General features: G+C 45.8%; 1 protein-coding gene across 3 annotated transcripts in view; it reads right to left on the reverse strand.

The window, feature by feature from the left end:
* The window catches only part of ASXL2 (additional sex combs like 2, transcriptional regulator), an 88,549-nt gene that overhangs the window by 46,331 nt on the left and 14,664 nt on the right, over positions 1–27,554 (reverse strand). For 2 of the 3 annotated variants that reach the window (XM_021391882.1, XM_021391884.1), the window contains 4 exons: positions 21,754–21,836; positions 15,624–15,626; positions 5,661–5,769; positions 2,330–2,486 (listed from right to left, as the gene is read on the reverse strand). In XM_021391882.1, the coding sequence (XP_021247557.1) occupies positions 2,330–2,486; positions 5,661–5,769; positions 15,624–15,626; positions 21,754–21,836 (352 nt within the window). The remainder of the gene's footprint in view (positions 1–2,329; positions 2,487–5,660; positions 5,770–15,623; positions 15,627–21,753; positions 21,837–27,554) is intronic. The other variant, XM_021391883.1, reaches the window with a different exon arrangement.

The raw sequence follows: 27,554 nt of genomic DNA on the forward strand, positions 1-27,554 counted from the left end.
GTTCTGGAATGCCCCTAGGGTCAGTGACCCCACCACCTCCCTGGGCAGCCTGTGCCACTGCAGCACTGCTCTTCCAGAGAAGGAATATTCCCTGATATCCAATCTGAACTGGACAGCCTTGAGAAGAGGGCCCATGGGAACCTAACAAGGTTCAACAAGGCCAAGTGCAAGGTGCTGCACTTAGTTTGGCGCAATCCCAGATATGCGTACAGTTGTGGATTGCCCCGTCCATCAGTTTTCACTCCTGCTGTGCCCTGCTAACACAGGGGCAATCCAGGCTGCACTGAGATCCGCTGGGTCTGGAATCAGCTCCATACATCTGCAGCCCTGACAACCCATTGCACGGAAATGCCCTCCCTGCTCCAGCACACCAGCACAGTGGTGTACAGAGATTTTCTTAAAGGGAAGCTCAAGGAGAACGCCATTTCCGCTCAGAACCTGTGCTTGCCTTTGTGTGACACTAGGAGGTTAGCTCGTTAACAATTAAGAGCTGCTCCAACAAAGGAACACAAACCTCAGGGGAGCAGAAGGAAAATACTCGGTGACACCACTGACTACAGCCATGCTTTTAATAATGAAGTTCTTGGCTTCGAGTGCATGAATGCACTGTGATTCCTAGAAAGAAAAATGATCAGTATCTGGCCACAAAAGAAGTGCAAAATTCCCTTTTCTTTTTTTGTATTTGTACTGGAACTGCTATCTTCAAATCTGCTTTTGAGCTTTGGTAACTTCTGCCACCCCGTTCAGCCTACAGATTCCCTTCCTTCTTCCTCTGGTTTCCAAACCATACAGGGTTCTGCTTGTTCTGACACCAGTAATATCTATCATACATAAAACTTTAATATAAAATATAGGCATATATTGCTACACAAGTCATCTTGCTGTAAGATTTTTGTACTCCCTTGCAAGTTTTTTACATAATATCCTAATATTGGAGGTGCAGACAACTGCAGCCCCCCAAAACCCCTTACTGACCAAATATTTTGAGAGGCCGTGTTAGACATGAAAATATTTTAGCCAGACTACTCATACTTTCTCTTCCAAAGGATTAATTTGGAGTCAAGTCTTACTTCTAAACTTTTAACAACGCCTATTTTTGTGCTGTTTTAAATGCTGACTATTCTACTTAACAATTCCCTCTGGTTTCATTCATTGCACTGCACAGAAAACCCCACACACGGTCGGGTCCACACAACCCCAGCCGACCCCAGCGCTCTGTTGCACGGCTCCAATGGCGTCAGAAAGCTGCTTACATGCCTCCCCTGCTGCAGTGGAAACAAGCTTTTAATTTTGTTGCACTTCAGCCACGAAATTCTGTGCGTGACTGAGTAGAAAAGGATCAGATTGAAGGGTAAAGCTGTAACAGCAGCAGCTGAAAGATGCAGGAACACCCACAAGAGAAAGGTGCAGCCTCTGCTTAAAAGAACAAAGGATATCTAGTAAACGTATATTGCATCCTCAAATTTTATTGTCACTTTTTTTTTTTAATTAATTCAGCATTTGAACAGATACTTGACCAGAATTCTGAAGGAGGAATGAAAATTCAGACGTTGATCAAACGTGGAACTAGATGCGGGCAAAGGAAACTGCAATGTGTTACTAATACATGATGCAACCACTGACAGTATCCAGCAAGACACCGTGTCAAGGTGTCAGGATTGAAAAGGGAGTGGAATGCATTATTTCCTATGCTTGTTCCCTGCAACACCAAAGATATTCTTCTGCAGAAAATTCAGAGTTTAGGTACTCTTGAAACACTGCTGAGCTTTACTGTATTATTTAAGTTTGAAAACAATTAAATACTCAACTGCATAGAATACCTAAATATTGCCAAGTTTATGAGGGAAAGGAGTCCAAAGCAGGGAAATGGAGCCTGGATCCACAGACCTATCAGTCCCCATAAAAAGCTGCTATCTCAGAGCTTCTGTGCTCACTCCTAGTCAATGCTGCATCCAACATCACCGAGAGAGGCCACAATCAGAAGGTGCAGTGGTCTCAGGAAAGGAGGGTTAGAGTTAGGCCCAGGGTTCCATACAAGGGCCAGGGTAAAGAGAAAACCTGGAGGAAAACAACGCCGCTGTTCCTAGGTCTGAAGCACAGCATGCTTGTATCAAGGACTTATACATGGACACTTAATTACAAATACTTTCTCTCTGGTTCCAAGTTATGCTGCACTTGTGACATAAGTTCAAGTCAGGAGCACAAATGGTAAAGGAGACTTTAGGCTCCTGTAACGTCCTGTCTTTTTACAGCAACAGATAGGATTGGCAAAAAGCTGAAGGTCCTTCACGGGGACCACGTTATCATCTCTCCTGAACAGGGAAATTACCTTTCCTTTTCCACCTGCTTTTCTTCCCATCCTTGTTTGTGCACCCATCGCTGCTGCTGCTGCTGCTGCTGTTCTCAGAGCTCTGGGAGTCGGACTGCGCGTCGCTGCTTTCCTCCGAGCCATCTGAGAGCTCCTTCAGCCCATCCGGAACGTCCTTCTGCAAATGGAGCCAACAGGTCAGTCACCCACTCCGCAAGAAATTCCAAGCTTTACAAAATATTTTTAAGTTGCAGTTTCTTTTATTTAGCGAGTGCTTTTTGTTGACTTTTCACGCTGCAGAGATGTGTCAGACAGATGTGTCACAGATGTGTCAGCTTCAGGCCTTTCAGTGCTTTCTGGTAGCCCACATAGAACACATGTCCGCTGATGTGGCTCTTGCACTTCCCTGTCACCATCTCACATCTCCTTCTCTGCACACCCACTATAGTTGTCTTCTCCATCTCCAGCCACCATCTACAACACACTACAACGCACTGTAACATGCCACAATGAACTGCAATGCACTACAACACACTGTAAGGCACCTGCAGGTTCACCAATCCCACGCACACCATTTCAGGCTGACAACAGCCAGCCCTTGCTGCCTGTCCACATCTAAGCCCAGGCTGCCCTCTAGCGATCACCACCGCTCAGATTTTAACCCACACTGCCATATTAGTGCTAATTACCAACAATGCCTTGACTTCTGCGAGGAAGAATTCTGCTGGAATTACAGCTCTGTATTCTTTCTTAGGTATGTAGCTGCAACTTTTTGTGATTCCTGTACATGCAGGACTGGGCTCAGGACAGCCGCACAAATTAGGGTTGCGTGTTAGCATCCTTCAGCAGCCACCAGCCGGGCTATGGATGCACAACCACTGCTGGAAGATGACACAACACCTCCCTTCTCCTGGAGACAGTTCACATATCGTGCTGCAGCCATGACTGATCTTTGCTTGTAGGCCCAAGAAGTCATTCAGATGACACAAGTTTTACCAATTTCAATAATTCCAGATTTTTTTTCCCCACCAGCGAGGTGACTATTAACAAGGTCAGATATTGAATTACATTTTCATCCTTCACTGCAGAAATGCAATCCTTCTAACTGCACATCAATAATTGCCTGCAAACCACGAAGGAATAGAAAGCATCATGAGAAGCATGGAAAAATCTATTTATACCAAGTGTCACTAAAGCTGGAAAAGACTAAGCTTGCGTACTCCTCATGTTCACCTTTCCTTTATTCGACCTCTTTATAGCGTAACTTTTGGAGAGATGATGGTAGTCACCTGGCACACTGCAATTATGCATCTCCTTATTTCAGATTTTTTTCAGGATGTCTCCTGAGCGACCTGCCAGGGCTGACCCTGCTTTGACAGGAGGTTGGACTCTCCAAGGGTCCTTCCCAACACCTGCAAACAGCCTCCAGTGCTCTCCTTCCAGCTCTGCCCCTTCCTACCAGCAAAAGGCTTTCCCCAGGACCTTCTATTGCCATGCCCTGCCTGCACTGACAATCTGGCCTTCTCCCAAAAGTTCACAGAGCCACAGAACCATTAAGGTTGGAAAAGACCGTTTAGTCCAACTGCAAACCCACCCCACCATGCCCACTGACCACGTCCCTCAGTGCCACATCTCCATGGTTCCACTTGTACACCTCCAGGGACACTGACCCCACCACCTCCCTGGGCGGCCTGTTCTAATGCTTCGCCGCTCTGAGAAATGTTTCCTGAATCTCCTACCTGAAGTTCCCCATGTGCAACTTGAGGCCATCACCTCTCACCCTATCCCTGTTACCTGGGAGAAGAGGCCGACTCCCACCTCATCACAACCTCCTTTCAGGAGTTGTAGGGAGCAATGAGGTCTCCTCTAAGCTCCTCTGCTCCAGACTGACGCATCCCAGTTCCCCCAGCCACTCCTCCTAAGACGTGTGCTCCAGACCTGCGCATGATGTCAGCGTTCGACCTTCATTAACATCAATTCCTCTAGGCACCTTCACCTCTCCCTATTGCACATTCTGTTTTCGAAGCAGAAGTGTACTCCAAACCACAGAAACATCTTCCCATTATAACCGTTCTTCTTTCAATAATTAAGCTTCCTCCTTCTAGTGAACCATATGGAATAATCAAATAAAATCTGGTCTTCCACAGCTAGCAGTCCTATAAACACATCTGTAAGATGACGTGCTCTGTTTCTTATCACCTGTGGCAAAAATGGAGCTTGCTGGACTTCTCCAAACATCAGGTTAGAAATATTCCTACAGACTGGAATCTTTCAGGCTACTGGTGAACAGGAAATCCAGCTGTGGGCCTTTCTGCTGCAAAGGGGATAATAAGTACAGGGGAAGCAATAAATACAAGTAGTACACAGGGACTCGAGCCAAATGGATAGAGGTACAGGACAGTGCCAACCACCAGAAGGCTCCAGCCACTAACTGGGGGACCAGCAAGATGCTCCAGAACGAACTTTATATGTAAAAAGATGGGAAAATGGAGGAACACAAGAGTTCTGCTCATTTGCCTTGGTCTGGAATTCCAAGAGCAAGAAACATGGAGATGTGGCACTTAGGGACATGGTTTAGTGAGCATGGTGGTGATAGGCTGACTACATAGGGACGTGGCTTAGTGGACATGGTGGTGATGGGTTGGACTACATGATCTTAGAGGTCATTTCCAACCTTAATGATTTAAATATTACAGGATAACGTGAATGTTATCTCAGAAATTACTACTGCTCTCTCTGGAGCATGGAATGAGAAGAGGAACGTGGCTACAACAGAGACAACCCACTCTGTAGACAACTACATTAGTGAGAGGAATCTTATGGCAAAGTCACCAGTTTCAAGAATATAGAAAACCAAGAACAGTGTGAGCTGGCCTCATTTGAGTAGTTGAACTGGGGAGAAGAAGCTGCAAATAGAGATCATTTTTAGAAGTACAAATCAGCTAAATCAAGGAACGTATACTTTTTCCCTATAAATACTTTCTGTCTGCTATTAATAGATTACAGACTAGGGAGTTTTTCATTTCTAGATATGAGTTGAGTGGTGATAACGTTACTTTTTTGTGGTTGCAATTTCACTGCAATTTCATTTCTGGGTGATAATTAATAGCAGCAATCTACATCACTGTGAACAAAAACTAGCACTATTTCGGTGGTATTTTCCGCACGCAGATGATCATCAGCAAGAAGGAGGAGCCCAGTGTTTGTGTTTGGAGGGATAGTTTACACTACAATCCATGCTACTGAGGAGCAGTTCCCTCTTCCTTATCTCAGATTACCCCGATCCAAAATATCTGTAAAGGAACAAAAGCCACCGAGCACTGAAACTAAACTGCCCAGCTGAGGAACTTACCTTCAGAGTGTACACTCCCATTCGACCCGGGACCTTATAGAAAATGCCCTCTTCCCCTCGGGAGTTTGTATGTAACATAGCATTCAGGCATGCAAGAGGAGAAGTCCCACTGAAAATAAAAAGACAGGGTTAATTTTTGCATTTGTTTGGATAGAACCGATCTTCTGCCAGGAGTCACAACCCCTCACCCAACGACCAAGCATGCACAGAGCACAGACCCAATGGGTATTCCCATTGACAGGAGTTGAAGCTGCCACAACAAGCAACGGTGAAACCAGCCCAACGTACCCACGCTTCAGTTCCAAGAAAAAAAGCAAACAACAAGCCCCCATGCTCAGGCTCTCCACCTCTTCTTTACAGACCATCAAAACTCACACTTGTTTTTACAGCTCCGAGTGCAAAAGGCTGCATCTCTGAAACTCAGAGCAGATCTGCTGCAAGCTAACTACGGACTGCAGAGATAATTACAATTCCCACTCTCCAAAAAAAAAAAAAAAAAAAAAAGCAGCATAATGAAATGAAGGTTGTGGGACTGAGAATGGAAACCAATTGTGCAATTTTCGCAGCTTACTGAAAACAGCTGAGACCTTCAGCCCCAGGAGCGAACACAGAAGCTCCACCTCTACCTGTGCTGGTGGGGGTTTCTTTGTTTGCTTTTTCTTTTTTTTTTTAACGATCCCACTGCAGACAGAAACAAAACTGGTGGCACAGCAGCACAGCTGGCTTTGGTTCCCACTGCTGGGCAAGGCGGAACACACACCATGCAGACGCTGTCCTTGCTGGTAGAGCACATTGGTGCCTTGCACTACTCTTGCACGGTAGATGTGAGACGTAGCAAGCTTTGCTATTAATACTCAAATCCACATTCAAAGCAATACAATGAGCCAGTGTGCTCAGGGCTGGAGAGATCCCTAAGTAGGAGCTCCCACAGCTCTCTGCTCCCTGTGCCAGAGCTCTGGCACCCACCCAGCACAGCAGTGCTGCTTGCTGTGGGCTCCACGTTGGGCCCAGTGCCCCGGGTTGCCCTGGGCACTGCTGAGCAGAGCCTGCCTCTGTCCTCTTGCACCTCTTTCCAGGTAGGTATGTTAACACCATGGCATTTGAGTGCTTTTCTTACATGGCAGAACTCAGTTTTACCCACTTACTCCTACACCGAGTGACTGCCGTGGCTGAAGCAGACAGACAGCTGGGAGTCAGAACACCAGCACCTCTACTGGGAGCTTGCGCTCATCTCCAGACACAGCTCACAGCTCTAACTCCAGCCAGCGTTTCCATCCCTGGATAGAAGCTTCTCCTGAGCGCATTTACACAAAGTGAGAACGTCACCCCACACCAAGCCCAGCCGTTGGCTCCGCTCCCATTCCCACAGTGGTGAGAACCAGAAGCATCACTGCACATTAGGCTGACTTCACTACAGCCACGTAGAAGCTTTGTAATCCTGTTCTTCATCTCTGGGAAGCCATAGGGTCACGTTGGAAGCTACAACCCAGTACTGTTTCCTACAGCAGCCCCATGCTCTTTTCAAAGGTGTTGCCTTCCAGCACGCAGCCTTTCCTCTCTTTATGCAAAACCCACTTCTACATTTAACTGCATGCAAGAAGCCCACCACACACCAGACCTTGAGCTCATTCCTCCTAAAAACTTGATCAGAGCAGCAGATGAGAGCTAAGCCAGGCATTTCACAAGAGCCTAGGCAAAGCCATGCTCTGGAAGCTCAACAAGGAATCAAGTTTCGGCAGGACCCTGCTTTACACAGGCTGGGCTGGCCTGTCACCCATACTATTCAGGTAGCTAGTGACAGGATGAGATGTGATGGCCTCAAGTTGTGCGTGGGGCAGTCCAGGTTGGGTATTAGGAAACATTTATTTTCCAGAAGAGCGGTGCTGCAGCGGCACAGGCTGCCCAGGGAGGTGGTGGGGTCACCATCCCTGGGGGTGTTTGAGATGTGGAGACGTGGCACTGAGGGATGTGTAATAGTGGTGATGGGCTCTATCATTCCATGATCCTATTCCTACTTGGTTCCACCGTTTGTCAGCTTACCCATTAGTATCACTTTAATTTTTTCTCACATTCATCTGTCTATCGTTACTTGCCTTCCTCTGTAGGCTCCTCAGAGAGCTGGGCCAAAGCTAACACCATTCTAACCTTTCATCCATCTAACTGAAAATTTTACAGGTTAAAATCCACTCAATAAATCCCACGTAACTTTCAAAAAGCTGGGTTCAGTCTGGCTATGAGATGCATGACCCCCTTGTGGCATTCACTTTGAGCCCTTCCTGCTATGGCCCCATGCAGGTCCCACATCAGCAGACCCAGACCCTGCTGAGACACCCAAACCTCCCACCTGAAAAACACATCGCCAGCACAAGGGCCCAGAGAAAGAACAGACTGCAAAGCAAGCAGCCGAGTTCCACTGACATCCCACCCAGCAGGGCTGCACTGGACTTGGTTGAATCCCATGCAAAGTGCCCTAGGCACATTTCACTGACAAAAGATATCGTATTATTGCAGCCCTCGACCCACGGTTCTGACAGTTTGCTAATGAACGTGCACTGAAGTGGAGGCTATGTTTGTTCTTGGAGGTGCAGCTTTCCCCTCCGATTGCAGAATTTCCCTCTGTGCCTGCTCTTTGCTGCCCTCTGCTCAGAATCTCGTAACACTCACATATTGCTTCTTCCAGCTGCCTGTGTTCGCTACCCAGGTTGCTTTTTATGATTTTAAAATGCAATAAATGTCTTAAAATAGCCTCAGGAACCAGCTGCTATTATGCTGCTCTTTCCAATTTTTTTGTTGTTAAATAACAAAGGGTATCTCCTCCTTTTGCAGGAGTGCACACTTGATCACCAGCAACTTCTGATAGTTCACAGAACTGTTAAGGTTGGAAAAGACCTCTGAGATTACCAAGTCCAATTCCAACTCATCCCACCATGCTCACTGACCATGTCCTTCAGTGCCACATCCCTACGGTTCTTGAACACCTCCAGGGATGGTGACCCCACCACCTCCCTGGGCAGCCCGTACCACTGCAGCACCGCTCTTTTGGAGAAGAAATTTTTCCTGATATCCAACCTGAACCTCTCCTGGCACAACTTAAGGCCATTACCTCCCATTGTTCTACCCCAAAACCAGCAGCTAGAAGCACATGAAGGGAAAGACGGGTTCCCACATGTTCCAGATGCACCATTAACAACTATGTGACTTCACCCATAGCTGTACTGCTGCCATATGCTGCCATTCCTGGCTGGATGTGGCTCTGGGCAGCCTGGTCTAGCAGCTGGCAACCCTGCACACAGCAGGGGGGGTTGAAACTGGATGATCATTACAGTCCTTTTCAACCCAGGCCATTCTATGATTCTACGATATGGGGCCGTGGTTTGTTGGGCATCACTGACCACAAGGTCCTGGCAATGTGCAAGGTGCTTCAGAGGCCTCAAAGCAGGATTCAGCCTTTAGAATTGTATAACTGAGTTGGAAAGGACCTTTTAAAGGCCATCTAGTCCAACTCACCTGCAACAAACAGGGACACCCACAGCTCCATCAGGTGCTCAGAGCCCTGTACAGCCTGACCTTGGGTGTCTCCAGGGATACCTACCACCTCTCTGAGCAACATGTGCCAGCTCATGAATCAAAGCGACCTTTTCTTTGGTAAGAACACTGCAAATGGAACTAACCTGGTGTGCGATGTCAACTGTTTAACAGACATAGGGACAAACTTAAAGCCAGTTTAATGGCATGCAGCTGGAAGTTTGTTTTGTTTTGATGTTTCTTCTGCAGCAAGCTCAGTGCAAACAGGACCCATGGTGCCAACACAAGGACCGCAAACCATGCTCTTGTGCCCAGACCTTGGATCTTCACTATCAATACTGGGACCACCAATTCAACTACTGCTGGAAGCTTTAAGTTACTTTGCTTCTCCACAGCCCGGGCGTTCCCACTCCTTGCTGCACATTTCAGCTTGGGAAGCACTAAGGAGTTACACAACCACCCACCAAAAGCTAACTTTATGAAAGGCAAAAGGCATGTTTCAGTGCACCACCAGGAATCTTTGCAGTCATAGGTGCTGCCTGAGCATACAAGCAAGCACTCACCTTTACTTACCAGGTGACCACCCAGCACAGCGACGGCTGAGCACATACACATTCTCAAACTCTGTATTACCAGAGCAGGCACTGACATTTTAGCTGTACACTTCATGAGCCTTTAGAACCACTCCATCTACACTATGCTGTGTGTTAATGACCTGGAGGGTGTCTGCTCTGTCACCCCGTTCCCAACCACTCTCCCACTATTGCTGTACTCAGCACTGCTTTCCACTGCGATAGCTCAAAGGTAGCTATGGGGTCAGCAGCACATGAAATGCACACTTGGAACTCTCACCCCTCTGAGCATTTCTCTAAGCTACTTCCCAGCAGATGCATACGTACCAAGCTCCCCTTCTGAGAACTGCCAAATTTCAGCCTTCGTTAAATCATGGCATCTTACATTCCATGTTAAATTCAAAACTTCTTCAGACCGAGTGGGAAAAACGAAGCTTGAAAATGGTGAATGAGCACCGGGTTAAGGTGAGATATCTCTATGGTGAGCCTGCTCAGTGGGAAGAAGGATGCAGAACACTTCTTCCCAGGCTTTCCAGTTCCACCACAGAACCCTTTCCAACCAGCCCTGCCCTGAGACCTCAGGGACCAAGTGGATTTGTTCTGATTCAAAAACCAAGTGTGACAGAATCATTTTTGTTCAGCCACCTGTGATGGGATGCTGGTCTGAAACCATGAAGAGTTCTCATCCGCGCAGCGTTGGAACTCAAACTTGCACTCAGAACATGATGCAAAGCATACTTATCCATCAGAAGGCTCCTTTGTATTAAAGCTCCAGCTGGAATTTGTTAGCAGTGCGCATGGCCAGCAGCTCCCTGCCTTGGAGCAGAAGCACCATGGCTCCAGAGGGTCCTGCAGGCAGGATGTGCACTGGGGCTTGGCACAGAAATGCTGCTCAGAACCCACATCTGCACAGCTCGGGGCACTGCAGAAGAGTTAATGATTGTCTTGCTGCAAATGGAAGCTTATATGAAGTGCACCCAGCAGTGAGCAATCTCCCTTCACATCCTTCTCACTGCAATTTGTGGAACTTGACAAAAAGGCCCCAGAAGACTCAGCTGTGTTTAAGGGTGAGGGTTTTCCCCGTTTCCCTCTTTTGAGCATCCCTTCTTCCCCGTGTTCCCTTTGAATCAGACATTCACACAAAAAGCTTTCGGTTCATTAGTAAATTAAAACATGTTTTAAAGCCCAACAGATTCAGATCAAGTACCAGAGCAGAGAGGCGTGGTAAGCAGATGCCACAGTACCCACTCCAAGCTTGTTAAAAACAAACTTACGATTCAGAAGCAGCTCATTCTACGAATAAGGCAGATTCTACGCGCAGACAAAGATGCACAAAGCCATCATGCAAACCAAGTGCAAACTCAAGACTGCACAGCGACGTTAATTGGTGAGACACTGAGCATTCCGTGCCGTTAGCCTGACATTTCCACAACGTGCAAGCAGGCTTCGTGTTTGCATTACACTCAAAACGCGAATGCAAACAGTACACAGGAAAGGCAGGTTAGTGCAACAAGCATTGACACTAGTTACACCACTGGAAACTTCGTTTCTACGCCTGCGTGAAACAAGCAGGGCTCTTTAATTCAGGCTTGTGCAGCTTGCGTTAGTACAGAACGGCTTTAGAACAATCAGCGGTGGTTCTTACCTTCTGGAGTTGGAGCGCAACGCAAAAAAAGGAGAGAAACACCCCTTTAAAAACTTCAGCAAAACAATTTCTAATCGTTAACACGAACCCTCCTCCCCATCCACCACAAACAACTCTTATTATTCTTTTAGAAACATTTTGGGCAGATCTGCAGTAATAGTAAGGCTATGTTGTATCATCAGCGCGAGCAGAGAAAGGAACACGTGCACCTGTTGGTTTTTTCAGTTTATATTCCACAAATTCGGCAGAGAGATACTGGCTTTGGATGGTTTTTTTTTTTTTTGGTGGGAGTAGATTTAGCTAGAAGCTTTCCATGCTATAAAGTCATTTTTAAATCCTCAACACTTGAAATTCCTAGGAATGTGTGCAAGACGTGATCAGGAAATATTTATTCTGGGAAAGAGTGGTGAGGCATTGACACAGGCTGCCCAGGGAGGCGGTGGGGTCACCGGCCCTGGAGGTGTTTGAGAATCGAGGGGATGTGGCACTGGGAACGAAGTGGGGATGGGCTGACACTTGATCTTGATATTTTCAAGATCTCTTCCAACCTTCATGATTCTAAGACTAAAACACTGCTCCAGCGACACAAGTGGTGCCTATGAGGAGCTGCAATGGTGCAGTACAGGGCACTTAGGCCCTTGGGTCAGGATCAGCCCAGAGGATGCTACAAAGCTCTTCAGCCCACAACAAATTTGAAGTTTACTTACAGCTTTAATTAATGGCCTATTAAAACTGTCATGACAACCAAATGTGACCTACAGGAACACAAGGACATTCTGATATCCCCTGCCAAGTCCTGAATAAGAGCAAAAAGCCCAACAGAAGCTCTCTGATTTTCTTAGATATTGTTTACAGGCAAAAAGCTTTAAGTTGATAGCACTGGAATGGCTTCACTTCAGCGCAGTGTCCACACACACAGTGCTTGTTTGCGTGCTGCTCACACCCTTGAGGGCCTGTGCAGAAAGGATTAGTGTTTTCTGACCTGAAAAGAGGAATCTAGACAAAGCCTTCCTCTAAGGCTTTTGGGACACAGAATTAAGACTTCCAAATCTTTGGCAAGGCCCTACCCCTTGCATTTCTGCTACAGAACCATCAGCTGCTTCCGACTGAAAATAAAACCTACTTCCAGCTGTTTTCTGAGATCTCTGCTCCAGTGTTTTCTAGAAAACAATGCCAACCTGCTGAATTCCTGCAGCGTTCATCACTGCACAATTACACCCCGTGTTTCCCCTTGCACTAGGGAATATACATCATCATGGGAAAGCCTATGTAATTTTACTTTGAGGAAACAGCAAGAACTCTCTTCCTGAGACTGCAGTAGTAGCAGAAGTGGAAGATGTGGTTACTCAGGGATTCAATACCTTGATGTAAACAATTGCTGTGAACAGCATCACTGAGCAGAGCTTTTCCCTAGCATAATGAAAACAGAAACATCATCTTCCTTATAAGCATTCTTTGAAATGCTATTTTTCAAATGAACTTTTTTCCCTATACCTCCTACTGATGCTGTCCTCTAACTCATCTCCACCCTTCTGCATAGATACCAGGTGCTACAGAAACTGATGGCTACTTTAACTTTTGTTCAAATGCTCATGAAGCAAAGGAAGAGCCCTTTGAGGGTTTATTAGGCCCAAAGTGGTTTCATGAAGGGTAAGTACTGGGTTCGATCTTTTTTTTACATCTTCATCAATGAACTAGATGAAGGGACAGAGTGCACACTCAGCAAGTTTACTGATGATACAAAGCTCACACAGCAGATGGCCGCGCTGTGATCCAGCAAGACCTGGACAGGGTGAGAGCTGGGCAAAGAGGAACCTGCTGAGGTTCAACAAGGGCAAGTTTAGAGTCCTACACCTGGAGAGGAATAACTGCATGTATCAGTACAGGTTAGGGGAGGACCTGCTGGAGAGGAGCTCTGCAGTGAAGGACGTGGGTGCCCTGGTTGACCAATAGTTGACTATGCGCCCCTAAAGGCCAAGAAGGCCAAGAGAACCCTGGGAGCACAGAGCATGGCCAGTAGAGGAAAGAAGTTATCCTCCCCTGTGCTCTGCCCTGGGGAGGCCGCATCTGGAGCACTGTACCCAGTGCTGGGCTCCCCAGTTCAAGGGGGACATGGAACTGCTGGAGAGAGCCCGGCAGAGGGCTGCAGAGATGGTGGGGACCTGGAGCATCTCCTGATAGGGAGAGGCTGAGAGCCCTGGGGCTGTTCAGCCTAGGGAAGAGAAGGGGAGAAGGGATCAGATCAGTATCTAAAGGACAGAGGTCAGAAGGGTGGGGCCAGGCTCTTCTTGGTGGTGCCCAGCCACAGGACAAAGGGCAACAGGCACAAACTGGAACCCAGGGAGTTCTGTATAAACATGAGAAAGAACCTCTTTACTGTGAGGGTGGCAGAGCGCTGGAACAGGCTGCCCAGAGAGCTGGTGGGGTCTCCTTCTCTAGAGATACTCAAAACCCAGCTGGATACTTTCCTGTGTGACCTGCTCTATGGAGCCTGCTTTAGCCCCCGGCCATACATGCCACCAAAAAGCTTCCTGAGAGCCACAGCCTGCTTCCCCCAAACACTGACCCACAGCCTTCATGCTGCCCCAAACAGCTTCAGCTTGTACTTTACAGCTGAGACTTCATGCAAATTCCACTTTGCTGTAGAGATGTGAATGTCTCAAACAGAATGCGATGTTCTGGTGAGCTTCAGTTGAAAATAAGCTGATAGCTGGTTATTTTCTCCAGAAAAAGCCAAATCCAACTTTTAAACGAAAGGGAAAAAAAAAACAACGCAAGAATTTACTGTATCAGCATTTATTGTTCTATTTCTGCCAGCCCTTCTTTTGAGCATTTACTGTAATCGTTGGAAGATGATGGAAGAAAGCTGAAGAATGCTGCACTTAAGATGAGCCTGCCTGTGAGCCTGACCCGAGGGCACCTGCCTCCAGCAAATGACCCTTTCCCATTGGAAAAGATCCCCCCAGTTCCAGCTGGGAGTAAGAAGTCCTGCAAGCAGTAACCCCAATGGGTCACGTAAAATCCTCATGACATTTCAGAATCTCAATCTTCCATCAGAATAAAGTAATTAACCAGGAACAATGGAGAGATGCAGGGGGAACCCAACCCTGATGGTTCTGAAGTACAACCTGTGCAAGCCCCTGTCCTATTTTCCCCAATATACGCTCAGTATTATCACATCTATACTATGTAGACTGAAGACGTTCCAGCTCATTTGAAGATTAAATTCAAATAAACTGTGGCTTAAAGAATTTGTGAAGTCATTAGATGTTTGTCATCTGATGGCTTCAGCTAGCTACAAGGCCCTCCAAGCTAGCTCAAGATTTGCACACTGAAAGGAAGAAAAACCAGAGCTGTTCTGCACTGATCTACATTTGAAGCACTGCATCTCTGGCTGCACACAGAAGCAGCAGCCCTTAACTGCAGTCTTTCCATGAAGCCTAGGAAGTCTTTGAAGTGCTGCAATGACTCAACTTTACAGGAGGCACCGAAGCCAAAAACCACTTTGCCTCCAGGGCATGAGGCTGGGATCCAGGAACTGGTATAGGAGGAAACTTGGGATATCAGAGCCCAGCCTCCAGCTCAAAACAACATCAGGGCTTTGGCCAGCCCACATGGAGCAGCTCCAAAAAGGGAGAAGCCTTCTCTGGCCCTGCTCTAGTGGTCTATCATCTTGAGATGGACATTTTTACTATCTCATGGGAACTCACATACAGCAGTTTGTGCTCACTGCCTCTCAGCCTAGCACTGGGCACCTCCCTCCACAGCACCTGGCTCTGTGCAGTGTGAGCTTTCCACAGAAGCAAGCACTCACCAGGAGCTGCTGCAAGCCAGCAGCTCCTGGAAAGCAGCTTTGGTTAGGCTAGCCTACAACAGAAGCTGCTGCCACCAATGTAATAATGCACTGATCCTCAGATGTGCATGTGAAGGTGTTCACACAACAGGAATGGGCTGCCACTAGAAAAGCGGGCTGACAATTTGTATTTAAGAAGCTGCATGGTTAGCTGAGATCAGATTGCTGTACAAACCAGTGAAGCATGGTCACTATGAGCAGGTCTGGAAGCCCTCTAGGTATGTCCTTCCCATCTCATCCACTCCATTTCAGCTGCAGCAGGAAAATACAATTTAAATTAGCTTTCTAGCTTCAACACATTGCTTTCCAGTTTCCCAGCTTCCTGCTGTCACAAGGAATCAAGCGGAAGATGCGCTGCTTCCAGGTACCTTCTGGTCTCTGCTTCAAGGACCTTTCCCATCTCAGATATACAGGGCATTTCTCAGCCACCTGCTCAGACCAGAGGACACTGAAGAAGAGCTAAAAATGAGCTCACCAACATGACAAGTGGCACGCAGCATCTTAAGAGCAATGCAATGAAAGTTGCTCTGTTCTATGCCAATTTCCTTTGTCAAACCTTGAGCTTCCTAATGGCTCATCAGTAAAAGGTGCTTACAAAATATAGAAAACTTCAAGTTGCCAGTGTGCTGATATTCATTAAGAGGAGACAGCAAGCAGAATTCAAAGCAATTTCTTTCTTTAGTATTTAGACTATAGACAACAAGGATAAAGACAAACTTGCACTAAAATCTCTTTTGCAGATGCGTCTATAACCAAAAGCCACTTCCAACCTCAGATGATTGTCTCAAGGTCATACAACTCTAAGCTAGTAGTAATTTGGAGCCTCCCTCTTTGGGGATCTCCTCAACCCCTGGCCCTAGGGACCCTGTTCTACATGGCTCTGCTGGGGTGGGGGGAGGTGGCAGAGGGACCCAGGGGTGCCTCCAGCCCCATGCAACCTGGGATTGGTAGGGCTGCTAAATAATTGCCAATTATCGAAGGCAAAGGTATTATCTACCATATACAAATTGGCCACACTCCTCATTCTGACCAGATGGCCTCCAGAAGTCCCTTCCAAACTCAGCCATTCGGAGCTGCTGATGTGGCTTGACACAACTGAAAATATCAAGTGATTTTCATGAGGGCTTGCTCAGAAAGACATCCACATGCTCAGTGTTTTGGCTCTCCCCAGAGAACTTAATTAGTTGTTTATATCACACACTATAATGGCCACACCTCTAAGCTTAGAGCTGAGGAATTTCTCAACTTGAAACAGCAATTGCTATTTCTCTGGCTGTGCTTCCTCCATAAGAAACCACCCAGTGAACTGCTGGATGTTCTGCCATGACAAATTTACACGTTAACAGGCTGTGTCTAACAGGTGTGTAGTGGGCTATAAATGTTCCTCAGCTGTACGGGCATTTTGACAAGATTCAGAGCTGATGAAGATGCATTAATCCTTGAAAGCAAATATTAAAAAAATGTCCAAAATCATTTTGGAGTGACGGGGTCACACCATCCCTGGAGGTGTTCAAGAAGTGTGGAGATGTGGCATTGAGGGACGTGGTCAGTGGGCATGGTGGGGTGGGCTGGGGTTGGAGTGGATGAGGTCTTTTCCAATCTCTATGATTCTACTGGAGGAACACTTTCCCAGAACTAAGCTGTGAAGGAACAACCACTCTGAGGCCACAGAATGAAGGAGCATGCCACTCAGCTCACCCAACTCTGCCTTATTTCCTAGCTCTGCAGCAGAAGATAAGGAAATCGATAACTGAAGAACAGCTGTGAAATATTTCAGCGGCAAAGTGTTCTGCCAAGAACGAGGAGAGCCGCTCCACTGCTCCTACACTGACTCATCTGAGATGCAAGAATATCCTGCAGTAGTACAAACAGCGTTCTGACTTCTGCTTCGCTATGAGAGTTCAATGAGAGAGCTGGTTATTTGCATCCTCTCAAGTTCTCCTCTTCCAAGAGTGACCAGGAAGGGGATCTTTCCCCAGGTGGGCAAGACACCCATTTCATAGCACATGGGCTTCTGGGGAAGTCACACAAATATGGCACTGCTCTGAACCACCTAGAAGATAAGTCTTCACGTTTTCTTTCCTCTTGAAAGGGATCAATATTGCTGTCCTCCACATCAGTCAGGAGGAGGCACCACTGCCATGACCAAACCTGCAGAGGACAACCTAGATACAGACGTACAGGTGGCTTCTGAATTTCAGCTAGCAAAAAAGAGAAGAAATGAGAAACCTCATGGAAGTCTAAATTCAGAGCTGGCAGCTCATTCCTACAAACATCAGACTGAGCAGCTTCAGCCCTGCTCACAAAACCACCCCCTTGTCAGGAAGGGAATCACCTCTCCAAGGCTGCCCGGAGCCAAACCTGCAGAGCATCCTGCAAGGAATTTGGGAGGAGAGACTTGTCAATGAGGCACAGATGATCCATCCCCAGGAGGGCAGGTGAAAGCCCCGAAGCCAAGCCATGATGACACACTTCTCTCTAATCTAAATAAGGCCAGGGAAAAGTAAAACTTGGCTTTTATAGCTTTTTTTTTTCTCCTCCCAAAAGTGGTTTTAGCAGTTTTTTTTTGGGTTTCTTCGTAAGAAGAAATGCAATGGATACTCGAAAGAAGCAGCTGAAGTACCATGTTTTTATTTACACTGAGATTAGATGTACTTCCTTGTTCAAACCCTGGCTCAATTAGCATTTGGGCAAAAGCATTACCATACATGGACTGAGATCCACACACTAGTATTTTCACAGAACCACCACTGTGAAACAAGAGATAACAAGACATTCATGAATACTGAGGAAAGACCATGCAAGATATCCTCCAAAGAAGCTAACTCCCTGGGTATTCTTACAGTGACTGTTTTTAAACAGACCCAAAGGGCCTAAAGAAATTCAGAGAATTTTTTTTTTTTTCCCCTAAACAGCTACTTATGTTCAAACAAACGTGGTTCTCTGTTGCTGCCATCCAGCCTTGGTATTCGGGTTCAAGGAGCTTTCACAGCTGGCGTTGTGTGGGTTAGCACTGATCCTATGCATCCTCAAAGCCTTGTCTGAAAGTGTCACAGCACGCTCAGACCTGTCCACGCCACATTGCCATCGCTGATAAGGCAAGTGGGATTCATTCAGAAGGACGAAGCCTAGAGCCACGTATGGTTGGGCCGCTGATTCACGGAGTATTTTTTCAGATGGATTTTTATTTCTGCAGTGTGCAAGCAGTGACCTGTAGGAAAGGATCTCACGGGGATTCGGGCAGTCTGTCAAAACAGGTAAATAAAGAAAAATCAGGATGACAGATCAAGCGAGAAATATAGGTCTGGCTTCAGGATGCCTTACGTCTCCAAAGCTGACAGTACTGATCCCAGGCTGACCTTTAAAATCACACGATTAAATTGCTGGTGTGACTACTAGAATAAAATGACAGATGCAGGAAAGATAATCAGCCATTATCACTCAAGGTATCAGTTCTGTTACAGAACAACATCTTACAAAATATCTAGCCTCTTCACTAAAAAAAAAACCCATAACAAAAAATCTTGTTCTGAAAGCAGCATAAAATGCTCCCTTTTTCCACACTCACTTCAACTGCTACCCATCTCCCCTGCTATTCCAAGTTCCCTGTAGCAGAACTAGCACTTCATGTCCTCTGAGCTACATCAAGTTCTGTGAAGCTTCCTCCCACGCAGCTGCCAAGTGGCAGCTCAACATGAATCAAAGCCAGAGGGAGATGGCTGGCTGGGGCCAAACAAGTGTCTGCTGGACACAGCTTGGGCTCCCTATTCTCTCTGCCTCATTTCAGAAATTCTACAGCAACTCATCACTTCTCAACCTATTCCCTATCTGGAACCGGAGATCCAGAGAGGATGGATGCATCTAACAATATAAGGAATTGATGCTGAAATAAAAAGCCTTGCAGTCCAAACTGGCAGAGTTTAAGAGATTGTGGTTTACATAAATAGTTTACTATCAGAAAAAAAATATTTTTTTTTATTTTAATTGAAAACAATTTGCACTGAAAAACCAACTCAAAACTTGAATGCTTTGGTACGTGTGAACAGGAGAGCCTATGCCCTGCCAAAATCATACTATGTTTTACCAGCCTGAGAGTCTCGCAGCTTCTTGCTATCTCAATACAACCAAGTACAGGGAAATTGCTATAATCTGCTCCCAAAGGCTTTGTCATGGTTTCCTGCCAGAAATTCCATATAAGAGAGGACTAAGGATCTGGTGAACTACACAAGCTCCTCTGACAAGCATGAGGTTGGAAACACATGATCTTTAAAGCCCCTTCCAACCCAAACCCGACTGTGATCTCCAGGGAGACCTCATTGTGGCCTCCCAATACTTGAAGGGAACATATAAACAGGAGGGGGAATGATTGTTTACATGGGTAGATAGCGATAGGGCAAGAGGTGATGGTTTTAAACTGAGACAGGGGAGATGTAGGTTAGATGTTAAGAGGAAGTTTTTCACTCAAAGGGTGGTGACGCACTGGAACAGGTTGCCAAAGGAGGTTGTGGATGCCCCGTCCCTGGAGGCATTCAAGGCCAGGCTGGACGTGGCTCTGGGCAGCCTGGTCTGGTGGTTGGTGACCCTGCACTCAGCAGGGGGGTTGAAACTCAATGATCTTTGAGGCCCTTTTTCAACCCAGGCCATTCTATGATTCTATGAAACGGAAGTGGAATTGCTCAAGAACTGGTAACCTTTTAAGTCTTAACCTAAATAAAGCTTTATTGTATCATTTTCACATTTACGAGGAAAGACTACCACATGGCATCCAAATGAGGACGAGCCAGTAGGACGGACAGCTAAACTAGAGAAACTGAGTTTGGCATCTGACTGCTCCTACCAGCATTCTTTGGGGATTTGGGTCACTGAGGAGTTTGTGGTCTCCTGATACTCATCAGCAGCTTCTAGAGAGGGGAAACAACTTACTTTCTGCTAAGGCTAAACTCCCACTGCAAGAGAACTTGAGGTTCAGATTGATTATGTGCATGGCATTTCTGTCCCTTGCCAGATTGGATCTTTTGCACATCATCATATTTCCTGCCTAAGGCCCTGCCCAAAAGCACATTCTGAATTGCTAGCAGGGTTCATGACTGTTAAGTACCTAATGTTGGACATCAGGAAAAATTTCTTCTTGGAAAGAGCGGTGATGCAGTGGCACAGGTTGCCCAGGGAAGTGGTGGAGTCACCATCCCTGGAGGTATTAGAGAAACATGGAGATGTGGCACTGAGGGACATGGTCAGGGGGCATGGTGGGGATAAGGGTTGGGTTTGGTGACCTTAGAGGTCTTTTCCAACCTGAATGATTCTAACATATACTGGGCTCCATGCTGTCACTAGCAAGGCCACCACATTTCTGTTTTTGGAAGGGAAAGAGCTGACCAGTGTGATTACTGTTTGCAGGTACACCGCTGACAGATTATCAGCACTTGATTTGATCAGTATTGAAGCTGACCTGAGGCCGGTAAGCCTCTGGCAAACTGAACATTGCACCCAAATGAAGTGCACTGCCAAAGGCAGGAATTCAACCCCACTTTTGTCACCTCCTTAAGAGCTCCTTACTCTTAGATAAGCCGACAGATTTCCAGAAAGTAGAACACCTTTGTGTGTTATCTACAACTTGAGCAGAAGATCTTGTTATCAGCAGAATTTTTATATTTGGGCCCTTCTGTAATACAGGAAAAGATGCTTTGCAGGAAGTAAACTGGCAACGTAGAGACAGGGACATAATATAGTCAAATCTAGGATGACTATTTTCTTCCAAAATAGATGAGCTGGCATCCTGCCCTCTTTTCCCTGCTTCTTCTTTACTATTAAAAGATAGAAACACTTTCTACTTCATAGTTAGTGCCTGTATTAGCAGATAAACCTGACCATCTCAGGGGCCATACATGAGCAAGGACTCAAGAATTAAGCTATGGTAACAGCAGTTCCAGATTTGTCATCCGAGTTACTGATCTGCTTTACAAAGAGTAACACCTAAACACTCAGTACGCTCCTTGTATGGAACAGGAAGATCTAAAGCTACTGCAGACAATACTAAAGAAAATAGCATAAGACGGTTTTCTAGATTAGGATTTGTAAGTGAAGCTGCCTTTTTTACTTCCTGAATTGCTTTAAGTTTTGTTTTGGGTCACTTCCATTGAAGTGCAGACACTTTGTAAAAAATCAGATTAAATAAAGAGTAGTTAAGTTTATCTTAATCTTCAGATTGGAGTCTGAACTACCTGATCAGACCCAGTTCATGTCATTTGAAAGCTGCAGACCAGGTGTGTGCAGCATGTATTTGGAAGTTATTATGACCCTCACCTACTTTTCCTGGAGAGAAATACCAGCAACCTCAGAGATTTTTTTATTTTTATTTTTAGCAACTGGGATCTGGACTCCAGTTCTGTAGGCATTTAATATTTCAGTCCCAAAGACACACACGAGTAAGGAGTTAACAGTAAACTAAATTGTAACCAAGATGTTATCTTGTTTTACTGCTATGGACTCTTAACTCACCTGATTTCTTTAAGTCCTTCTTTCTGGATAACTTGAAGAATCTCTTTATGGCTCATAGGTGTATTAGGATACTTCTCCAGGACCTGGCAAACAAAGTAAATTGAGAGTATGTTACTCATTTGTATTTTCATTTCAGTGTTCTACTGCACAGAAAGATATTAGAGGTTTAGACCTTGAGATACAACCAAGGAAGAACTACTGACTTGCATCTCACAACAAACCCTCCCAGAAGACTTGCTTTAGAGTGATTTCCAAACTTTATTTCAATGGCATTGCACCTGGACCTCACTTCCTAAAGAGAACAAAATCCATCAATAACGAAGTGGCTTCACCACTATCCCCTTCACATGGGGATTTTTGAGGACCCACTGAAGTAGCACATACATGGAACTTGTGAGAAACAAATCCTTAATGTGTGCACATATCTGAGCTACCAAAAATAAAGGCAGACACTGCTAGCTATGGATAGCTACCACCACCACCAGACTTTGCACTAACTATCACACCCTGAACAGGCACAGCTGCTGCTCACAGCCACAGAAATCCAACCGGAACACCTAGGACAAAATCTGTTCTTTCAAAATAAAGCTTGATTATACATTCCTAACAAGATGGTCAGATTTTTAAGTAAAACCCTTCTCTTTTCTCTTTCTCTTCAGTGACTTGAACTCCCCTCAGTCTAAATTCCAACTGAAGGTTGGAATTGGAAACCTGCTGAATTTCCTACAGGTGAGGTCATGAAAGACAGGGAAAGCCTGCACAACATCAGTTAATGCCCCCTCAAAAAGGAATCAGAAAGTTGAGACAACTTAGAATCAAATTGATTATTAGAATTAAGAGTTTAGGGAAGTATGGTGTTCGATACTGGTAGGGTTCTTTGAACATTCTTCCCATACAATTCAGGCTTAAATTTTGGAAATACAGGCTCAGAAAATATTTCCTGCATTAAGAAGTATAGTCTGTTCCTCTCCTGGCCCACACTAGGTACTGGGGTGTGGGTATGTGTCACTCGCTGCCCTCAAGACATGAATGATACTCCTGCATTCTTCTCAACAGTGGACAGACGGATGCTTCTGGGGGAAGATATCAGCTACTACACAGGATTTGGATATTTTAAGCAATATTTGCATTGGGGAGGAGCAGGAAATGCCTCATTTCCTTCTTAATCATCCACTTTTGACCTGAACCCAGCATACCAACCCTCGAATCCTGACGTATCTTTGACCAAAATCAGAAACGCTGCAAATATGCATCGGCATGTTTGCTTGTTGCTGCCAAGGATTCAGTACTCTCTGAGCGTGAAGTGGCATAAAATGGAACCCTTTCACCATTCACTTGGAAAAATATCTGATAGCTTGTTCTGCACAGCCTACTGAAAGCGCACTGAAGACAAGAAGAGTTTAGGCAGTGTCAATTTTCACACACAGTACCAACTCCTTCACGGCAGCAAAACAAAGGAGAAAAAAGCCACGGTATTGCTCCATTAGCAAGGAACCTCACAACTGCACGACATTCACCATTTCACACACACAAGAGCAAGAAGTGTTTGCAAGCCCCAGTTAACTGTGAACGTTGGCTTAGAAACAATGCCCATCTCAATACACCGAGGATCAAACAAGTAGCTAGAAGGCTGCCTTGTGCTGGTAGGGAAGAGAGAGTTCACAACATTGAGACCATCCACTGATTCCTGACACGGGATGCTCAACAGAAGGATAGCAATTTCTACTTGGCTTCTCTCTCCTCCCCACATACACCAATGTAGATGTTAACCTGCATGAAATTCAAGCTGCCAGCAAGATGGCTTGAGTACTGCTACAAAAAACAGCCCAGTCTTCAGAGACGTGATTGTTTGACAGCACTCAGTTCTAAGGAGGAAAAAGGAACACTTCAAGCCACTAGGAGAGGAAGAGACACTAAAGGAGTTGTTGTGGTGCTGTGGCAGCACAGCAGGACGTGGTAGGAGAAGAAGAACAGAGAATGAAGCTGTAGAACCACAATGGTGGCCTATGAAATCAGCTACACAGCAAGAAGGGAAGAGATCAGATCTCAGATTTTCACTTCAGATGAACATATACATAGGGAGGATGGAGAGAACGGTGCAAAAGCATGCAGAAAGGGAGAAGCAGGATCTTTACACTCTCAAGTGGCCTCCATCATCACAAAATGCTGGAAGAAGTACCACGTGAAGTTGCAAGACTAACAGAACAAAGCAAGTTATCGTTGGGAAGAGAAGTACAAACTAGAAGTGTTAGAAGTTTAGGCTCACTGGTTATCTGTAAATGACAGGTAAGGCACGACCCAAGAGAATGGTCCTCAGTCATTACTCCTGTGCCATAAATTCAGCACTGAAAACAGTTTCATGAACTGCAAATTCAAGACGACATCTACCATGGGAAATAAAACACTGCCTCATTGCAAAAAGGCACGAACAGGAATGAAGTTCATTGTAAAAAGGTTTTTGGATGACTGAAAAATGTGTTATCCCATGAGTACTACGCAATTAGGTATGGTTAAAAGAAAATAAAAAAAATGAGAAGGGCTGAAGATTCAGGAAACATGCCCAATTACTTCAACTCGGTCTAGACAAGCTCATCTGGAAAAACAACTCTGCTGGCTGAGCAGCCACAGCTTCTCAGAGCAGCAAAAAGTTCACACGAAAATTCAGGGACTTGTTTACAGTGGTCAGATGTTTCCCAGAAGCCTCCAAGCACATCTCGTGCGCAGCCTGATCTCTGCCAGATCCAAGGACAAGCCAGCAAGGAAGAGTTCAAGCAACTCATGCTGAAGGTGCCCACCACCCCAGCCCAGCCTTTCACTGAATTGTTAAGGTTGGAAAAGATCACCAAGTCCAACCCCAAGGCATCCCACCGTGCCCGCTGACCACGTCCCTCAGTGCCACATCCCCATGGTTGTGGAACACCCCCAGGGCCGGTGACCCCACCACCTCCCTGGGCAGCCTGTGCTGCTGCAGCACCGCTCTTCTGGAGAAGAAATGTTTCCTCACATCCAACCTGAACCTCCCTTGGCACAACTCGAGGCCATCACCTCTCACCCTAAAGGCATGCAGCCCCATCAGATAACCTCAAGCAGCGTGCCAAATTGCAAGCGTTCCAAGCCTCAGTCTACTTAGATAAGCAGAGCAGTCTGCATCTTGATATACGTACAGTAACAACTACATGCCACTCTACAGGCTGATCAAGAAGAACCAGGTACAGGGAGACTGAAGAGACTGTACGAGATAGATACACCTCAAGTAGCTTCTCTCCTTTGCTCTTTTAATGCTGTCTTGGATTAAGGCCTTTCTGATCATTGTGCAAGTAAATGAAGAGGTAGCCAGTGCCATCTGCCCCAGATCTAAACCAGAGGCATTTTAAAATGAAGAGTCAGGATTTATGAATGATACTACTATATATTCCTACTATCCTCAGCATCATCTAAAGATGAAACCAACAAATGCCAACAGCTGGTTATTAAAAAGCTGCCTCATTACTTGAGCCTAGCTATCGATGCTTGGAAGTGTCCATGTTCCATGTAGGTGAAGCTGTATACTTGAGATAGTGTCACTGATCCTTAGATTACATTGCCTTGGGTGTTGAAACAGAGTAATTGGCTCGCTGGTAACAAAAACATCTGAGATTTTTTTTGTGCAGCGTCTGCTGCTTTGACCCCTGAAGCTGTCCTGGTTTCTGCAAAGAAAACAGGATCATGAAAAGAAGAGATCTCTTAATTTTACATCTTGGAAGGAAAGCAGCTTTCTTACTCTTACGGCAATTATGCTGTGAAATATTTATTCATAATACCTGAAATTAAACTTAAAGGACAAGATTTGAGAAGCTAAATAATCTGTATCTATTAGACCTAGAAAGAGAGACAGTGAGACAGTCCCATGCCATCATCCTATCACAAAGTCCCACAAAATACACAACAAGTCTCCGCTCCTCAAGGCAGCTCAGTTTTTTCAGGCTTCCCAGATTCTCCGATTTATGAGCACTGGCAGGAAATGACTGCATCAGATCTCTGGAGGTGTTCCAGAACCATGGAGATGTGGGACCGAGGGACACTGTCAGTGGGCATGGTGGGGGTGGGCTGGGTCAGACTTGGTGATCTTGGAGGTCTTTTCCAACCTGAATGGTTCTGTGAAAGCAGAAGGCCAGTTTAGCAGCGGGCAGCGTGATAAAAATAGGAAGGCACCTCACTGGAAGATGTTTTAAGAGATACTACAGAAGGAAAGCAAAGCTGATGATGGAAATTACTTCAAGGCGTATCTCTTATCACAGTTGTGCTGAACTGAGGTTCGAAGTCCACATCCTACTCCCAGGTTAAGCTATCACCACCCAACCCAGAGTGATACTTCTGCACCTCTACGCTGCCCACAGGTGTTCCCAACTGAGACAAGCTGTAAAACCCTGAAGCATTCCTGACAAAGGAAGCTGAATTTCCAGCATCAACCCACACATCAAGGGCTTACCCATAAGCAATGATCCTCTTAAGCATTTAAGAGACCCAGAGTCGACCAGCAGCAACCCCACCAGAGGAGGAGCAGAAAGGATGGGGCTGGAAACAACACAATGGACACCATCACAACCAAACAGCTCATGCAGCAAGAGCTTACAAGCAGCACTACGTTGAAGCACCAACATCAAGTGCAAGCAGGAGGGATTTAAAAGTCGAAAAGCAAACAGGTAAACCTTAAACGTGGTCATTCAGGGTTTGCTGCTTTGGGAGAAGTATGGCATACGTTCAACAGCACTGCTAACCCCACAGCCAAGACAAATCTCATCTTTACATAGAATCATGCGATCATTAAGGTTGGGCAAGACCTCTAAGATCCTCTAGTCCAACTGCCAACCCATCCCACCATGCCCACTATGCCCCTCAGTGCCACATCCACCCTTTTCTTGAACACCTCCAGGGACGGTGACCCCAGCATCTTCCTGGGCAGCCTGTGCCACCGCAGCGTCGCTCTTTCGGAGAAGAAATGCTTCCTAATATCCAGCCTGAACCTCCCCCTTAAAGCTTCCATCTCGTTTTCACCTTCAGATGAAATCGATAGACTTCCTACTTCAAACCTAGCATTAAAGCATCCTGTTCTTAATGGAAACTCTCAAAAAAGCTCCAGCCATTCCTGCGTGCTACACTGGACTAGCTATAACACACTTATGAGACCTTTTAATGAGACTGAAGGCTGTACACACACAGTAAAGCTTTTTGGGGCTGGCCATTGGTACAGTCAAGTTGTTCTGCAGACATACTGAACACTTATCTGCACGCCACTGAAGCAAACCAATGAGTGCTACCATTGCTATTGACATGAATGCAACAAAGAAATTAAGTGACGCGTGCTGCTGCATCTGCAAGATGTGGGATATTTAACTCCTCTGTGCTGCCTCAAGGTCGCTAGAGCGCATGGGAATCTTTGGTTAGAGGTGAGTTTTGTATCTCCTCATTTTAGATTTTATTATTTTCTTCAATTCTTTGACAGAAGGAGGAGGAGGGGAAGCCAGAGGAAAAGCATCCTGAAAGCTAAAGAGCCAGACAAGGCTATTATTACATTGACTGACAATGAATTGAGAAAAGCTTAGGAATAAAGCAATGACAACCTCAACTGCCATACCTTTGTGTTCAGTGAGCAGAGACAAGAACAGCAAGAGCAAGGGCATTAAACACGCAAACAGAGTTAAAGATCCAGCTTTCACTTTGGAGAGATTTCTACATATGTGAATTTCAATTAGATTCTTCTTAGAAAGATGCAGCCTAGATTTATGTTTCCCTGCAGCCTAGATTTGTTTCCTTACGTTGTT

Source organism: Numida meleagris, chromosome 3 (genome assembly GCF_002078875.1).
Source record: "Numida meleagris isolate 19003 breed g44 Domestic line chromosome 3, NumMel1.0, whole genome shotgun sequence".
In the NCBI taxonomy this organism is placed as follows: Eukaryota; Metazoa; Chordata; class Aves; order Galliformes; family Numididae; genus Numida; species Numida meleagris.